The sequence below is a fragment of the Oncorhynchus nerka genome, unplaced genomic scaffold, assembly GCF_034236695.1.
Source record: "Oncorhynchus nerka isolate Pitt River unplaced genomic scaffold, Oner_Uvic_2.0 unplaced_scaffold_3829, whole genome shotgun sequence".
Lineage (NCBI taxonomy): Eukaryota > Metazoa > Chordata > Actinopteri > Salmoniformes > Salmonidae > Oncorhynchus > Oncorhynchus nerka.
In genome coordinates this window covers 1-18,391 of record NW_027037467.1, presented here as the reverse complement: position 1 = coordinate 18,391, position 18,391 = coordinate 1, and the positions used below count along the sequence as shown (strand labels likewise).

General features: G+C 46.7%; 1 protein-coding gene across 1 annotated transcript; it reads left to right on the top strand.

Moving 5' to 3' along the window:
- The first annotated feature begins 484 nt into the window (after positions 1–484).
- On the top strand, positions 485–8,200 carry LOC135566649 (5'-3' exoribonuclease 1-like). Its single transcript, XM_065014317.1, has 12 exons — positions 485–590; positions 2,893–2,985; positions 3,103–3,192; positions 3,333–3,440; positions 5,829–5,909; positions 5,998–6,099; positions 6,233–6,347; positions 6,605–6,768; positions 6,910–7,023; positions 7,167–7,272; positions 7,414–7,574; positions 7,700–8,200. Exons 3-12 carry the CDS (start codon positions 3,154–3,156, stop codon positions 7,859–7,861), a joined length of 1,152 nt encoding a protein of 383 aa, XP_064870389.1. The 5' UTR covers positions 485–590; positions 2,893–2,985; positions 3,103–3,153; the 3' UTR covers positions 7,862–8,200.
- The last annotated feature ends 10,191 nt before the right edge of the window (positions 8,201–18,391 follow it).

Below are 18,391 nucleotides of genomic sequence, written 5' to 3'. Positions count from 1 at the left end.
GTGACTGTATTCTGCCTGACCGTGGTCTGTTGTCTGATCTGACTGTTGTTCTGGGTGACTGTTTTCTCCCTGACCGTGGTCTGTTGTCTCACTTGACTGTTCTGGGTGACTGTATTCTCCCTGACCGTGGTCTGTTGTCTCACTTGACTGTTCTGGGTGACTGTATTCTGCCTGACCGTGGTCTGTTGTCTGATCTGACTGTTGTTCTGGGTGACTGTATTCTGCCTAGGTGTGGTCTGTTGTCTGATCTGACTGTTGTTCTGGGTGACTGTATTCTGCCTAGGTGTGGTCTGTTGTCTGATCTGACTGTTGTTCTGGGTGACTGTATTCTGCCTAGGTGTGGTCTGTTTTCTGATCTGACTGTTGTTCTGGGTGACTGTATTCTGCCTAGGTGTGCGTCGGGCCGTGGCTACAGGCTGCCTCCGTGTGCCTTAATCAACCTGAGCCATGGATGCCGCTTGAGCAGGGTTCACACAACTGACCGCCATCGTCAAGCCCCAGCCTGCCGCCTCCTCCACCACCACGCACACAACAAAGAACAGCTGTCTGGGCTCAACCACTCACCACGCTCACCCTTCATACCCACACAGGTAGGACTGGAGTAGCAAATTACACCTGTACTCGTGTCTCTCTCACACACACACACACACACACACACACACACACACACACACACACACACACACACACACACACACACACTCAAATAAGAATGGGTCAAATCTCCCACTCATTAGACTTTCCCTCCCTACCTCCCCATGTCTCTCCTCCCTCCCCCATGTCCCTCCCTCCCCCTCCTCCCTCCCTCCCTCCCATGTCTCTCCCTCCTCCCCACTGTCTCTCCTCCCTCCCCATGTCTCTCCCTCCCTCCCCCCCACTGTTTCTCCCTCCCTCCCCCATGTCTCTCCCTCTCTCCCCCCCCCCATGTCCTTCCTCCTTCCCCCCATGTCTCTCCCTCCCTCCCCCATGTCTCTCCCTCCCTCCCCCATGTCTCTCCTCCTCCCTCCCCCATGTCTCTCCCTCCTCCCCCTCCCCCATGTCTCTCCCTCCCTCCCCCCATGTCCTCCCTCCCCCATGTCTCCCCCTCCCTCCCCCATGTCTCTCCTCCCTCCCCCCCATGTCTCTCTCCTCCCCCCATGTCTCTCCCCCCTCCCCCATGTCCCCCCTCCCCATGTCTCCCCCCCTCCCCCATGTCTCTCCCCTCCCCCCATGTCCCCCCATGTCTCCCCCATCCCCTCCCCCCCCCCCTCCCCATGTCTCTCCCTCCCCCCCCCATGTCTCTCCCCTCCCTCCACCCATGTCTCTCCCTCCCTCCCCCATGTCTCTCCCTCCCTCCCCCATGTCTCCCCCATGTCTCCCCCTCCCTACCTCCCTCCCCTTTCTCTCCCTCCCTACCTCCCTCCCATGTCTCTCCCTCCTACCTCCCTCCCCATGTCTCTCCCCTCCCTACCTACCTCCCCCATGTCTCTCCCTACCTACCTCCCCTTGTCTCTCCCTCCCTACCTACCTCCCCATGTCTCTCCTCCCTACCTACCTCCCCATGTCTCCCCTCCCTACCTACCTCCCCATGTCTCTCCCTCCCCTACCTACCTCCCCATGTCTCTCCCTCCCCTCCCCCATGTCTCTACCTACCCCATGTCTCTCCCTCCCTACCTACCTCCCATGTCTCTCCCTCCTACCTCCCCATGTCTCTCCTCCCTACCTCCCCCCCATGTCTCTCCCTCCCCATGTCTCTCCCTCCCCATGTCTCTCCCTCCCTACCTCCCTCCCCCTCCCCCATGTCTCTCCCTCCCTACCTCCCTCCCCATGTCTCTCCTCCTACCTCCCTCCCCATGTCTCTCCCTCCCCATGTCTCTCCCTCTCTCCCATCCCTCCCCATCTCCCATGTCTCTCCCTCCTCCCCATGTCTCTCCCTCCTTCCCCCCATGTCTCTCCCTCCCTCCCCCCCATGTCTCTCCCTCCCTCCCCCCATGTCTCTCCCTCCCTCCCCCCATGTCTCTCCTCCCTCCCTCCCCCCATGTCTCTCCCTCCCTCCCCCCCATGTCTCTCCCTCCCTCCCCCCATGTCTCTCCCTCTCTCCTCCCCCATGTCTCTCCCCCCCCCCCTCTCCCCCCCATGTCTCTCCCTCCCTCCCCCCATGTCTCTCCCTCCCTCCACCCATATCTCTCCTCCCTCCACCCATGTCTCTCCTCCCTACCTCCCTCCCTTTCTCTCCCTCCCTACCTCCCTCCCCATGTCTCTCCCTCCTACCTCCCTCCCCATGTCTCTCCCTCCCTACCTCCCTCCCCATGTCTCTCCTCCCTACCTACCTCCCCATGTCTCTCCCTCCCTACCTACCTCCCCATGTCTCTCCCTCCCCTACCTCCCTCCCCATGTCTCTCCCCTCCCTACCTACCTCCCCATGTCTCTCCCTACCTACCTCCCCATGTCTCTCCCTCCTACCTACCTCCCCATGTCTCTCCTCCCTACCTACCTCCCCATGTCTCTCCCTCCCCTACCTACCTCCCCATGTCTCTCCCTCCCTACCTACCTCCCCATGTCTCTCCCTCCCTACCTACCTCCCATGTCTCTCCCTCCCTACCTACCTCCCCATGTCTCTCCCCTCCCTACCTACCTCCCCATGTCTCTCCCTCCCTACCTACCTCCCCATGTCTCTCCCTCCCTACCCACCTCCCCATGTCTCTCCCTCCCTACCTACCTCCTCCTCCCTCCCTACCTACCTCCCCATGTCTCTCCCCCTCCCCCCATGTCTCTCCCCCTACCCCTCCCCATGTCCTCCCTCCCCATGTCTCTCCCTCTACCTACCTCCCCATGTCTCTCCCTCCCCATGTCTCTCCCTCCCCATGTCTCTCCCTCCCTCTCCCTCCCCCTCTGTCTCTGTCTCTCTCTCAGCAGCAGAACGGCAGACAAAACATTCTCAGGGCAGACACTCAGGGGAACAAAAATGTGCACCACAATGCCCTCAGCCAGAAACACCATCCGAAGGTACGCCTTTTTATTCTCTCTCCTCTCTGGCTCGCTCTCTCTGTGTTTGAGTTTTTCTCTACAATGCCACATTTCTCTGTAGTAGAGTGTGTAACATCAATCTCCCTGTGAGTGCAGGGTAAAGATGAGGAGTTCAGTAATGTGTGGCAGTCTCTGCAGAGTTCTGGAATGCCCCAGAAACCACCAGCCCACTGGCAACAAAACAATGTGAGTCCATTCATAAGTGTGTCTGTACCAGTGTCAATGTGAAGTGTTACCATACTCACATTGTGAGTGTAGCAGTGTTTGTTGTTTTTGTTTGTGTGTGACTAAAGCTATTGTACATCTCTGTGTGTGTCTGTTCCCAGGCGTGTAATTCTGCCTGGGGTCCAGGGTCTCCCGGACAGGACGGGCAGTTCCAGGGGCAACAGGGCATGAACCAACCCCAGAGTCAACAACAACAACCCCCCAAACCTGTAAATCACCATTTCATTCTAACCTTTGAACCCTTATGCACCTACATCCATAACCTTTGAACCCTACACATTCCTAAACATTGAAGCACGTCTCTTTGGTCCTTACTTTAGCTCCCATCATCACCTCCAGCTGTAGACCAATAGCAGACAGTGACCAGGGTTCTCATCCTCAGCAGGCAGCTTAGCCAGTGGAGTCAGGACTACAAATGAAATTAAACTAGTCAATAAAATGCACTTTGTGAAAGCTGATTGCTGTGTGTAGGGTTTATTACAGGGCTGTGTGTAGGGTTTATTACAGGGCTGTGTGTAGGGTTTATTACAAGGCTGTGTAGGGTTTATTACAAGGCTGTGTAGGGTTTATTACAAGGCTGTGTGTAGGGTTTATTACAAGGCTGTGTGTAGGGTTTATTACAAGGCTGTGCGTAGGGTTTATTACAGGGCTGTGCGTAGGGTTTATTACAAGGCTGTGTGTAGGGTTTATTACAGGGCTGTGCGTAGGGTTTATTACAGGGCTGTGCGTAGGGTTTATTACAAGGCTGTGCGTAGGGTTTATTACAAGGCTGTGCGTAGGGTTTATTACAGGGCTGTGGGTAGGGTTTATTACAGGGCTGTGCGTAGGGTTTATTACAGGGCTGTGCGTAGGGTTTATTACAGGGCTGTGCGTAGGGTTTATTACAGGGCTGTGCGTAGGGTTTATTACAGGGCTGTGCGTAGGGTTTATTGCAAGGCTGTGCGTAGGGTTTATTGCAGGGCTGTGCGTAGGGTTTATTACAGGGCTGTGCGTAGGGTTTATTACAGGGCTGTGGGTAGGGTTTATTACAGGGCTGTGCGTAGGGTTTATTACAGGGCTGTGCGTAGGGTTTATTACAGGGCTGTGCGTAGGGTTTATTACAAGGCTGTGTAGGGTTTATTACAAGGCTGTGTGTAGGGTTTATTACAAGGCTGTGTGTAGGGTTTATTACAAGGCTGTGTGTAGGGTTTATTACAAGGCTGTGCGTAGGGTTTATTACAGGGCTGTGCGTAGGGTTTATTACAAGGCTGTGCGTAGGGTTTATTACAGGGCTGTGCGTAGGGTTTATTACAAGGCTGTGCGTAGGGTTTATTACAAGGCTGTGCGTAGGGTTTATTACAGGGCTGTGGGTAGGGTTTATTACAGGGCTGTGCGTAGGGTTTATTACAGGGCTGTGCGTAGGGTTTATTACAGGGCTGTGCGTAGGGTTTATTACAGGGCTGTGCGTAGGGTTTATTACAGGGCTGTGCGTAGGGTTTATTACAGGGCTGTGGGTAGGGTTTATTACAGGGCTGTGCGTAGGGTTTATTACAGGGCTGTGCGTAGGGTTTATTACAGGGCTGTGCGTAGGGTTTATTACAGGGCTGTGCGTAGGGTTTATTACAAGGCTGTGTAGGGTTTATTACAAGGCTGTGTAGGGTTTATTACAAGGCTGTGTGTAGGGTTTATTACAAGGCTGTGTGTAGGGTTTATTACAAGGCTGTGCGTAGGGTTTATTACAGGGCTGTGCGTAGGGTTTATTACAAGGCTGTGCGTAGGGTTTATTACAGGGCTGTGCGTAGGGTTTATTACAAGGCTGTGCGTAGGGTTTATTACAAGGCTGTGCGTAGGGTTTATTACAGGGCTGTGGGTAGGGTTTATTACAGGGCTGTGCGTAGGGTTTATTACAGGGCTGTGCGTAGGGTTTATTACAAGGCTGTGCGTAGGGTTTATTACAGGGCTGTGCGTAGGGTTTATTGCAAGGCTGTGCGTAGGGTTTATTACAGGGCTGTGCGTAGGGTTTATTGCAAGGCTGTGCGTAGGGTTTATTACAGGGCTGTGCGTAGGGTTTATTACAGGGCTGTGCGTAGGGTTTATTACTGGGCTGTGCGTAGGGTTTATTACAGGGCTGTGCGTAGGGTTTATTACAGGGCTGTGCGTAGGGTTTATTACAAGGCTGTGCGTAGGGTTTATTACAGGGCTGTGCGTAGGGTTTACTACAGGGCTGTGCGTAGGGTTTACTACAGGGCTGTGCGTAGGGTTTACTACAGGGCTGTGCGTAGGGTTTACTACAGGGCTGTGCGTAGGGTTTACTACAGGGCTGTGCGTAGGGTTTACTACAGGGCTGTGCGTAGGGTTTACTACAGGGCTGTGTGTAGACTAAGTTGTTAGTTTAGTCAAACAAATCCAGATGAGTGAAGATGAAATAACATTTCGATGTTGTCGGGAGATGGAGGGAGTTGAGATTTTTCTTATTTTTTATTGTTGAAAGATGTCAGTGTGTGAGTTCTGTGAGGGGAAATGAGGTGTGTGTGTGTGTGTGTAAGAGATATGTGTGTCTGGGAAAGAGAGAGCGATACAACGTGTGTGTGTGTGTAAAACTTCATGTTGTTTTATAGGGTCCAGCAGGAAGTATCAGACTGCTGAAGAGAAATGAAGATGTCAACACTCTGTTTCCCGCTCAGAACGCCACAAAGAAGGTACACACACACACACACACACATACACACATACACACATACACACATACATACATACATACATACAGTCTTACCCATCTGTCTCCAGCAGACAGAGTTTGAGGAGTTGATCGCCAACCTGAAGATCACTAAGGGCAACGAGCCAACGAGTCAATCGGAGGAGCCGCTGTCTCCACAGTCTTTCGCTATGGTGGGTATTAGACTAGTACAGTCACTGGTTGGTGTTATGTTATAGTGCACTCAGGGCCCATATCAAACTCTTCAATTTCATTCCTTGTGGTTTGTTGTAGACTAATTGTGATTGGTTGTTCTCGTGTGTGTAGAAGGGGACTCTGGCCCTGAAGGAGATGCTGAACATTGGCTCTGCCCCGGACTCCACTAGTCTCTCCTCCTCCAACACCCAGCAGCAGAACAGGAGAAGAGCCACCAAGAAACTGGGTGAGTGGAAATACAGGGTTAACTACATGTTTAGATGTAAACATGTAGTTGTGGAGCTATTGTGGGATTTAGTGGAGATAATACAAATATGAAACCACTTTTTCATCATTCCCCTTCTCGTCCTTACCCATCTTTCCTTTCAACTGTCGTTTCTCCCTCCTTCTACCTCTCCCCCATATCGCACTCCCTCCTCTCGTTTCACCCCTCTCTCTCCTTCTACCCTCATCCTCTCCACCTCCACCCTCTGCCTGTCTCAGCGGCGAGGATGGGAGACTTAGTGTCACCTGTGTCCGCAGCAGCAGTCCCTCCCCTGCAGGCCCACCAGCCCTCCTCCATGGGTCCCAGTGTGGCCTCCGAGCTGGCTAGGATCTGTGTAGGTCTGGGCATGGCCCCCGACTTCACCTTCATACGCAGCAGACAGGTGAGGCACACACACATGCATGAAGCAGGAACACACAGATTGTGGGCACATCCTTTAGCAACGTCCCTACAGTATCTCTCTGTTTCCCAGTTGTTTTCTGTCTAAGTCCACCTCCATTATCTGTCTTCCTGTCTCTCTCAGGGTTTGATGGTGTGTCAGGTGAAGCTCTCCAGTGGTCTGCTTGTCCACGGTCCTCAGAGTCACTCTGAGAACGAAGCCAAAGAGAAGGCAGCTCTCTTCGCCCTGCAGCGCCTTGTGAGTGTGGTGTTTGTCCCTACTGTACTTCTGCACGATCTGTGTGTGTGTGCATGCCAAACTGTCTGTTTCTTATTTTATTGTGTGTATGTATTTTACTCATGTCTCCTATACTTCTGTGTTTTATCCTCTGTCTCCTGTAGAATTCGGTGGGTTCTGGGTTTCCCATGCCTCCGCCTCTGTTCTCCGGGGTCAGCCAGATAAGAGGACCGTCCATGGGACCCATGCCTAACATATTCGGCCAATCGGGTGAGACCTGCCGTCATGTGTGGCGTCTATATTGATACTAAAGTAGACTGTAACAGTACGACCTCTCTGGGTGCAGTTATATGTTTTAGGATACTTATAAATACTGGATGTGAACCTAACCCTTTCTCCCTCTCCCTCCAGGTGGTCTGTTAATCCCTCCTCAGGGGTATGGTCCTCTCCACTGGGGCATGCCCCTCCCTCCCCACCAGGGACAGCCCTTCTATGGGGGCACCTTCCCTGGCGCCCGGCCCCAGGCACCCTCCGTCCCCATCGGCTCACACAACCAGTTTGTCCCCCTGCAGGTAGGAACCTGAACCTGTTTCTCCAGTTCACATGAAATATGGTTAAACTCAACACAGTTTTCGATTATTAACTGTGTGTGTGTGTTCCCACACAATCCTAACCTCTAAATTCTAACCTCTGTCAGGTGACTAAGAAGCGCGTGTCATCAGGCAAGAAGCCACAAGAGTTCTACAATGCGGCTCACACGGCGAGGAACCAAGCCCCAAGTAAGGCAGCCCAGTCTGACTCCCAACCCTCCTATCCCCAGCCCCCTCAGCACCCCCTGCAGCCCCCATCACACCCCTAAAGACCGCCCAGGACCCCTGAGATGGCTGGGACCTCCTCCACGCCACAGACGCCACGCCAGAACCCCACCCCAGGCCATGGCCACACCCCCAGCTCTGCCTCCAAGAGGAAACACAGGAAACTGGCGGTCAACTTTGAAGTGGCCAAAGTCCAAGAATGATCTGCTTCCCCTCTCTGCTTAGGTGAAGATGTTTAAGATGGTATTATCATCTTCCTGGTCTCAAATGGAACCTATTCTCTGTGTGCTGCCCTACTATTGACCAGAGCCCTATGTAGTTCCCCTATGGGGCTGTTCTCAAAAGTAGTGCGTTAGAAGAGGAATAGGGTGTCATTAGGGTTCCGTTTAGATGCAGCCACAGAACGAGAGGGAGGGAGGAGGAGGGCCCCCACCCAAGGCAATAAGGACTGATAAGTCGCAATGACGTCTGTTTTCTTGTGTTTGTAAGATGGATCACTGCTGTCCCCAGTCTCTCAACACCCTGTGGTACATGGTGTCCTTCTAGTTGGTCCATTTATGATTGGAGCTTGTAATCAAGGGGTTAATCTCTTTTAATTATTTTCCCTCTGTTTGTATTCTCCATCTTAAGCCAAATGTTAGGGTCTTTTATTAAGGTCATTAGATTTTTGTCACTATGTATTTTAAGGTCTATTTTATGGTTTCTAATTGCTTACGCAACAAATAGCAATTTGACATTCTCACTTGTCTCAAGCTAAATTTAGGATCACAAATGTATTTAGGACACACATAAAGACAACACAAACATCACTATGACAAAATTATTGACATTTCTTCTCTACATTGTAACACAAAAAACACCACATTTCTTCCCTCCATTAAGACTTGGATCAATCAGCTAACAGGTCCTGGTAATGTCCCAAAGCAGACAATTTTAATTTGATTTCAAACTGATATGCTGCTGTTAGTTTGTTTTTAAAATATTTTTGCCTCCACATTTCAATGTATGGATTTTCTGCCTCTAGGCAGCCTTTTGAAGATTTATTTGTAAACTATAATTTGTTGTTGCAGAGAGCACCAAGGCTGAATCATTACCTTGTAACCCATGTACAGCTGCTTGAGTTTTACCAGCATATTTTGGGGCTCTTTGTTTTTGGTTTGTACCCCCCCACCACCACTTTAAACAGTGAGCCGATCTACTGAGTTCTGGCTGTCCGTGGGTTTAAACATCTGTGCCGAAGCACACCTGTTGTACGTCATATTGTTTTCTCTCATCATTAATTTGAGCGCTTGTATAATAACCCCCCCATCTTAAAGTAGGTTATGGAACTTGCTCTTTTCATGCTGGGACATGCTGTACATATCCATTGAATAAAGACATCTTTTGTTACCATGGCGTCGATAAATGTGTTTACCACTCAAATCCATGACAAAATAAACTGACAAAGGCATGCATAACTCGAGTGTACAATAGGCCTGTATGTCTGTGTGAACATTGTAAAACGGCTACATTAAATATCCTGTATGTATACATTTATGACCGTTTTTACAAACCACTCATGTCTTGCAGGAATTTATTTACATGTGACGTCGCACCAGTACATAATTAACTATAGATTGGTCATGTATGTTGGCCACCAGTGGGCAGTGCATGGCTATGGATGTCTTCCTCATACAGAGTTCAGGCCAGTCTATGGCAGGGGTGGCCTGAAACTCTAACTGGGTGTGCAGACCTTCACTCCAACCCTGCAGACCTTCACTCCAACCCTGCTGACCTTCACTCCAACCCTGCTGACCTTCACTCCAACCCTGCAGAGCTTCACTCCAACCCTGCTGACCTTCACTCCAACCCTGCTGAATGCACAGCATGATCCTACTTAATCAGCGGCTCATCAAGAGCTTCATCAGCATGTTTGTTAAGTATGTTAAAATGGGGTTGGACTTAAAGCCTGCATAGTCTGTTGGGACATCTTACATTTACATTACATTTAAGTCATTTAGCAGACGCTCTTATCCAGAGCGACTTACAAATTGGTGCATTCACCTTATGACATCCAGTGGAGCAGTACCACACAGAGGGAGCTACTAGCAGCAGTGGAGTTCATTACACACTTCCGTCAATACCTGCTCGGAAGACCCTTCATTGTGCGCACCGACCACAGCACCCTTCAGTGGCTCATAAGGATGAAGGAACCAGAAGGTCAACTGGCGAGGTAGCTCGAGAAGCTTGGGGAGTATAACTTCAAGGTCATTTTTTTTGTCCAGGACGGTCTTGGCATGCCCATGATTGAGTGGCAAGCAAGCCACCAGGTCGATGGCTCTGTTACTTCTCTTCCAAGGAGCTCGGAACATATTAATTTCCAGGCATCCAGAGCGCGAAACACGTGAGGGGGGGGGGGAATTATGTAGGTAGTCTGCCTGAAAATTCATTTTCAAGACCAATACATTTTTCAAATATTTTTCATATTAACACTTTATTTTCTGTTCTCCTCTCATTTTAACTTTGGAATACAATATATTTTCTCGAGTGCCAAATTCAAGTACTTCAAGCACCTTGCGCGAAACCTGTGGAGATCTTTAGTCAGTCACAGATGGAGGTTCTCTGTTCAGTTTGAAATCTGATAGCTACAGTGCATTCAGGAAGTATTCAGACCCCTTGACTTTTTCCACATTTTGCTACCTTAAAGCCTTATTCTAAAATGTATTATATTGGGTTTTTTCCCCTCAAATCTACACACAATACCCCATCATGACAAAGAATAAACAGGTTCTGGGATTTTTTTTGGCACATTTATAAAAACAATTGTAAAAAAATACATGAAATATCACATATAAGTATTCAGACCCTTTAGTCAGTAAATTGTTGAAGCACCTTTGGCAGCGATCACAGCCTCGAGTAATCTTGGGTAGGGGCCTTTCAAGCACACCCGAATTTGGGAGTTTCTTCCATTCTTTGCAGATCCTGTCAACCTCTGTTGGGTTGGATGGGGAGTGTCGCTGCACAGCTATTTTCAGGTCTTTCAAGAGATATTTGATCGGGTTCAAGTCCGGGCTCTGGCTGGACCACTCAAGGACAGTCAGAGACTTGTTCCAAAGCCTCTCCTACGTTGTCTTGGCTGCGTGCTTAGGATGGTTGTCTTGTTGGAAAGGGAACCTTAGCCCCAGTCTGAGGTCCTGAGCGCACTGGAGCAGATTTTCATAATTGATCTCTCTGTACTTTGCTCTATTCATCTTTCCCTCGATCCTGACTAGACTTCCAGTCTATGGCATAGTACATTCATTTATAGGCACAGGTCAGACAGAACAATTTCTATATTTATTTAGAGTAACTTGTTAAAGATGGATGTAATAGAATCACAAGACAGCCTCCCGGACAGTATTGCAATTGTACAGGACACAACACTGTATGTAATAAGGACCAGTGGCGGTTGGTGTCATTTAAGATCAGGGAGGATGATAATATCTTTCTATTCCAGCAAATTGGATGACTCATTCAAATTCCATTTACCCAGCTCAATGCAACACCGATAGGTTTAGGCTACTAAACTGAACAAAAATATAAACACTATGTAAAGTGTTGGTCCTGTGTTTTTTCCAAAGAATTGAATGTTCATTTATCTACCATAAACCGCCTCCAATGTAATTTTAGAGAATTTGGAAGTACATCCAACCGGCCACATATACACATACCATTTGTATGGCGTCGTGTGGGTGAGCGGTTTTCTGAAGTCAACATTGTGAACAGTGGGTTATGGTATGGGCAGGCATAAGCTATGACAATGAACACAATTGCATTTTATCAATGGCAATTAGAATGCACAAAAATACCATGACGAGATACTGAGGCCCATTTTTTTTTTTTTTTAAAGCCATCTGTCTGTGACCAACAGATGTATATCTGCATTCCAGTCATGTGAAATCCATGGATTAGGGCCTAATTAATTTATTTCAACTGACTGATTTCCTCATATGTACTGTAACTCAAGTAAAATCTTTGAAATTGTTTTATGTTGCATTTGCATTTTTGTTCAGTATACATGATACTTTAATTTGCCCTATACCCATCATGAGGTTCCTACAACCTAGCTTGTGAATGAACGTTTACAATGTAGGTGTGTACAGGTTGAGAAGACATTTTTGTTATCAACGGTGACAGTGACACATTCAATACCGCCTTGCACACTCTTGCCTGCATCTAGCTGATCTAAGGTGTAATCATTGGTCCAATCTTTGCCAACGAGTTCCTATGGGACAAATGCAGGTATGTTTATCCTCGTTTCATTCCGTTTGCTAAATCTGAGGCGGTTGTTTGCTAAATCTGAGAGGTTGTTTGGACCCTGTACAGGGACCGGTGAGTTTGGTGGTACCCCTCCCCAAATACTGTCATCCAGAAAATATAAAAATGGACATACCCTTTGACTACAGGCCTTGACTTTTTGGAAATCAAACTAAAATCTTACTGCTGGTAATGTCATAAATCTCCTTTCCTCCCATAAAGGCCATAAATCATGCGCTATGGTCATATTCATAGAGTCACAAAAAGTGAAAACATTTAGTAGGCATGGAAAGGTATACCCTCATGGTCATTGTAAAGCAATGCATTTCCTTCTCCATCCACATGACCTTATAGCATCCTCCACGTGCGCCGTTTAGCTAGCTCATTTACAATTGGAAAACCTTCTTCTGTCTGTGTCCTGATTGCTAAGGTCATTTTAAGATGTCAGGCTTGAAAATCCGTTCAGCCATTTTTACACAGTGACTCACTACCAAAACCAGACGCAACTGGTTTCAAGTGGCCAAGCGACATGTGATCTCCTACTACTATCTAGTGGACGAACTGGGAATAAGACAGAGGATGTACAGTATGTACATCAGTGGATGGACTTCAGCTTTCTCCTCATATGTATATCATTCCCGTGAGACAGAAAAGGAAGGTATGGCACGTTGCACAAGCCCTGCACTTTGAAGACGTCTGTGTTCCAATGGGAATGTGCATGTTTAGAGGCGACACCATTAGGTGAAAGATCTGGTCAGCTGTATTTCAGCTTCTGTAGTAGTCACATTGTTTCTGACACGTTCTCTGAATTCCCACAGTTCATACATTTCTAACAGTACAATTTACTTTATGAGGGTAGCATAGTATGGCTTGTTTAGAAAATGCTACCAGAGGGTCAGAGTTTAACAGCTTAAGAAAATATTTCAACAGAATCCTTGCAGAATGAATACAAATCAAATCCAATTTTATTGGTCACATACACATGATTAGCAGATGTTAATGCGAGTGTAGCGAAATGCTTCCGACAATGCAGTAATATCTAACATTTTCTAACTACCTAATACACACATCTAAAGGGATGGAATAAGAATATGTGCATATAGATATATGGATGACGATGGCGAGCAACTTAGGCAAGATGCAATAGATGGTATAAGATACAGTATATACATATGATATGAGTAATGTAAGATATGTAAACATTATTAAAGTGGCATTGTTTAAAGTGACTAGTGATCAATTACTAAAGTGGCCAATGATTTGAGTCTTTATGTTGGCAGCAGCCTCTCTGAGTTTGTGATTGCTGTTCAGCAGTCTGATGGCCTTGAGATAAAAGCTGTTTTCAGTCTCTCGGTCCCAGCTTTGAGGCACCTGTACTGACCTTGCCTTCTGGATGATAGCGAGGTGAACAGGCAGTGGCTCAGTGGTTGCTCTCAATTGTGCATCTGCAAGGTTTGTCAGGGTTTTGGGTGACAAGCCAAATTTCTATAGCCTCCTGAGGGTTGAAGAGGCGCTCTTGTGCCTTCCTCACCACACTGTCTGTGTGGGTGGACCATTTAGTTTGTCTGTGATGTATACGCTCAGGAACTTAAAACTTTCTACCCTTCTCCACTACTGTCCCTTTGATGTGGATAGGGAGTTTTACACTCTGCTGTTTCCTGAAGTCCATGATCATCTCCTTTGTTTTGTTGACGTTGAGTGAGAGGTTGTTTTCCTGATACCACACTCCGTGTGCCCTCACCTCCTCCTGTAGGCTGTCTAGTTATTGTTGGTAATCAAGCCCACTACTGTTGTGTCGTCTGCAAACTTGATGATTGTGTTGGAGTGTGCATGGCCACGCAGTCATGGGTGAACAGGGAGTACAGGAGGGGGCTGAGCATGCACGCTTGTGGGGCCCCAGTGTTAAGGGTCAGCGAAGTGGAGATGTTGTTTCCTACCTTCACCACCTGGGGGCGGCCCGTCAGAAAGTCCAGGACCCAATTGCACAGGCCGGGGTTGAGACCCAGGACCTCCAGCTTAATGATGAGCTTGGAGGTACTATGGTGTTGAATGCTGAGCTGTTGTCAATGATCAGCATTCTTACATAGGTATTCCTCTTGTCCAGATGGGATAGGGGCAGTGTGATGGCGATGCATCGTCTGTCAACCTGTTGGGGCGGTATGGGGTGGAGGTGATATGATCCATGACTTGTCACTCAAAGCACTTCATGATGACAGAAGTGAGTGCCACGTGGCGATAGTCATTTAGTTCAGTTACCTTTGCCTTCTTGGGTACAAGAACAATGGTGGCCGTCTTGAAGCATGTGGGAACAGCAGACTGGGATAGGGAGCGATTGAATATGTCTGTAAACGTACCAGCCAGCTGCTTTGCACATGCTCTGAGGACGCAGCAAGGGACACCCTGATCACTGCAAACACAGTTCACGTTCATAGCAGCCACATACAAACAGCATGATCACTTTGCTCATTGTATCATTTCTTCTCGCATTTACACGCTCTCCTCATCTTTTCCCTTCACAATTACTCAACACATTTTTATGCACTGCAGTGCTAGCTAACTGTAGCTTATGCTTTCAGTACCAGATCAATTCTCTGATTCTTTGATTGGGTGGACAACATGTCAGTTCATGCTGCAAGAGCTCTGATTGGTTGGAGGACATCCTTGGAAGTTGTCATAACTGTGTAAGTCTATGGAAGGGATGAGAACCATGAGCCTCCAAGGTATTGTATTGAAATCAATGTACCCAGAGGAGGACGGAAGCTAGCTGTCCTCTGGCTACACCATGGTGCTACCCCAGAGAGCACTGTTGAGGCTACTGTAGAACTTCTTTGCAAAACATTGTTTTAATTATTTGGTGACATTTGAATATATTTAGTATAGTTTAATCAAAAAAGGATATTTTTAATGTTTCACTATTTTTATTTTTATGAAATTCACTGAGGAGGATGGTCCTCTTCTTCCTCCTCTGGTGCCTCCTGGTAGAGACACTGAATTTAGAAGTATTTTTCTTCCTGCTGTCTAGTTTACAGTACCAAAATATCTTTGTAGGAATATTTATTATCTTCAAGATAAAGCTGAAATTGTTACTTGCAGTCAACACATTCTCAAGGACTTCTTACAGAATTAGGACTCAGTTATCTGTTCTCTCAATCCAGCCGGCAATTTAGGTTGAAATAAAAACACAGGGAATCCAAAAGTGACTGATTACTGCACAAAAATGCAGGTTTGACTTTATTCTTTTCAAACACATTAGAAACTAAAAATAAGAACACAATTTTCACATTATTTGTTGCCTGGAGACGTTTTTCTGCCAAAGAGAAAGGAACCCAGATGGAACAGAAGACAGCCATCATCAAACGCTATTAAACATAAGGACTTTAAAAAAACACCTACAGTTATTGTTTCATAAATAGGCGCAGCATGATGCAGACTTGGAGAAAGAGAGATGGGAGTGATCAGAAGAGTGACGACGAGCCAGATGTCAGGGTTATATATATTGCCACTCTACCAATCTGTTTCTACCACTCTCATTCTGACGCTTTCTACTGATAAAGAGAAACAACCTCAGACACAGGAGTGGGATGAGAATCCATATAATCAATATGCCCAGAAGTCGTACCAAAAAAGATGTTTTCCTTGTACCAAATATAACTTTTTATTTGTCTAATTTCACGAAACTCATATTTTGTGATGTTTTCCAGGTAAAGGGCAGCCAAAGTTTACGACTTTATTTCAGAGAATGGAAACTACTGATTTAGCAAGTTTTATCTTACAAATATCATGATATTGAAAATGTTTACGCCCCAATAAAATCCAAACAACTATAACAGCTGTTTAATCCATTTCCCTTCTTTGATAGTTAAATTAAAACCAGTGTGATCCAATTCACAATCACACTGCACTTGAAAAAAGCATTTATTGTTATACCCAAGAGTAACACAACATTCTATGTACAGCTTGAGGTGATGTCTATACTAACCAGCCTCGGCATAGTCCACAGAGGATCCTATGAACATGATCAGCATCAGTTTAGAAAGAGCAACACAACACTGCTCAAAGACACACAACAGTCTCTAAGGCAGTCCAGTAGCAGAGAGAGAGAGTGAGATAAAGAGGAAAGGGGTATAGAAATATAATAGGTGTTCTTTATTTATTTTTTTCAAATGATAAAGATGATCTTGTTTTCCTTTCAAAATAAAAGTCAATTTGGGGTTTTGGTTTACATCTTGCGATGTGTGGAAAAAAAGACCTAAGAGCCCCTAAGTGCTAAATTAACTTCTGGGATTTGAACAATGGTCTAACACAACGCTTCTACGTTACCAGCTTGTCTTCCTCAAAACACAACCCAGTGACATATCAGTAACGATCCAATGACACGTCAGTAGAGGACAGTACTGCCTATTCTTTCACATCTCTGAACACATTTATTTCTGCCTTTATGGGCATACATTGCAAAGTCCAAAAACATTAACTTGACATTTGTATCTAATATCAGGTGAGGGTAGAGTGTGGGTCACAAAGAATCAAAACCCACTCATGACATCAGTATGATTATTTTCAAAGTAGATCACAAAAAGAAATCAAAACATATCAAAATATGGATGTTTTGGAAAATGTGCTTCTGCCTTTCTTGTTTGAGTGACGGTCAGATGGTTTAGCCAGAGTGGGGGTGGTGGTCAGGAGTTTCTTCTGGGGTTGAGGGCAATGCCTTGGTCCAGTGAACGCAGAGTGGGACCGAATGGGACCGGGTCGGGTTGCAGTCTGTTCCGGGCTGGTTTGGCGGAGGTTAGAGGGTCAGATCAGGTCAGGAACAGAGGCTTGTCTCTCTGAAGAGCTCTGAAGAAGGCGAGATGGAGGAACAATGAGGAATAATAATCACATAATAATCAATCAATCAATAATAATCAATGTGTCTTAACATGTGTTGAGACCCTTGACCCAGAAATATAATTAAAATAGATTGATTGATTGCAACTTGGTTCAGACTGGAAGAGTGAAACAAAATCACATACTCCTGGAATACAAAGCTCAATGGAGAATCTCCATTCAAAGTACTTCTTAGTTCATAATTGGACCTCATCTATTTCTGGGAAACCTGCCCTAAAGTTCATTCCAGAGTATAAACTCCGTTCATACTCTCATATCTGATGTGTTTCTCTATTGTCATCCTATATAATAATGATGAGTATTCTGAGTGTGTGAATAGAATAATGGGTGTATGTAGAGCTGTGGAGCTGTAGAGCTGTGGTGGTCATGAAATGTTGTCAGCCAGTAACTGTCATGCAAATAACTGCCCGAGTGAGTGAGAGTGAATTCTACCCGTTGCCACAGTATTCGCTGGTCCAGTGAGGTGCTGGCTGGGCCCATTCGACACACCTGTCTGTAGTCCATGGATGGGGACAGTCCCTGCCCACGGATGAGTTGAGCATGTTCTGGAATTCTGACTGGAGGGAATCCCTGGAAAAGAGAAGTCTAGCATTAGAGTCCATGTTTTCCAGTGTTATCATTTTAATCTACTCGGAGATACATTCAATTACTAAGTGGCCTAGGTCATAGATTCCTAGAATGTGGCCTAGGTCATAGATTCTAGAATGTGCCGATAATGGCAGCCATCTTGTTCATGGATACATTTCAATTCACTCTAATTAGAATGAATGGCAGAAGAGGCACAGAGGAGTTGCATCCAAACTTAGGGGCATGTATTGCAGTGCCAAAGTGCATCTTAGTAGCATGTACAGTACATATGTTCTTTCCATGACATTAACTGACCAGGTGAATCAAGGTGAAAGCTATGATCCTTATTGATGTTACTTGTTAAATCCACTTCAATCAGTGTAAATGAAGGGAGGAGACCGGTTGAATAAGGATTTTTAAGACTTGAGACAACTGAGACATGCATTGTGTATGTGTGTCATTTAGAGGGTGAATGGACAAGACAAAAGATTTCGTGACTTTGAATGGGGTATGGTTGTAGGTGCCAGCGCCCCAGTTTGAGTGTCAAGAACTGCAACGCTGATGCGTTTTTCACGCTCAACAGTTTCCTGTGTGTATCAAGAATGCATTGGAGTCAACATAGCCAGCTTCCCTGTGGAACGCTTTCGACACCTTGTAGAGTCCATGCGCCGACAATTGAGGCTGTTCTGAGGCAGAAAGGGTGCAACTCAGTTTAGGAAGGTGTTTTGTACACTCAGTGTACAGTCGTGGCCAAAAGTTTTGAGATGACACAAATATTAATTTCCACAAAGGTTTGCTGCTTCAGTGTCTTTTGATATTTTTGTCAGATGTTACTATGGAATACT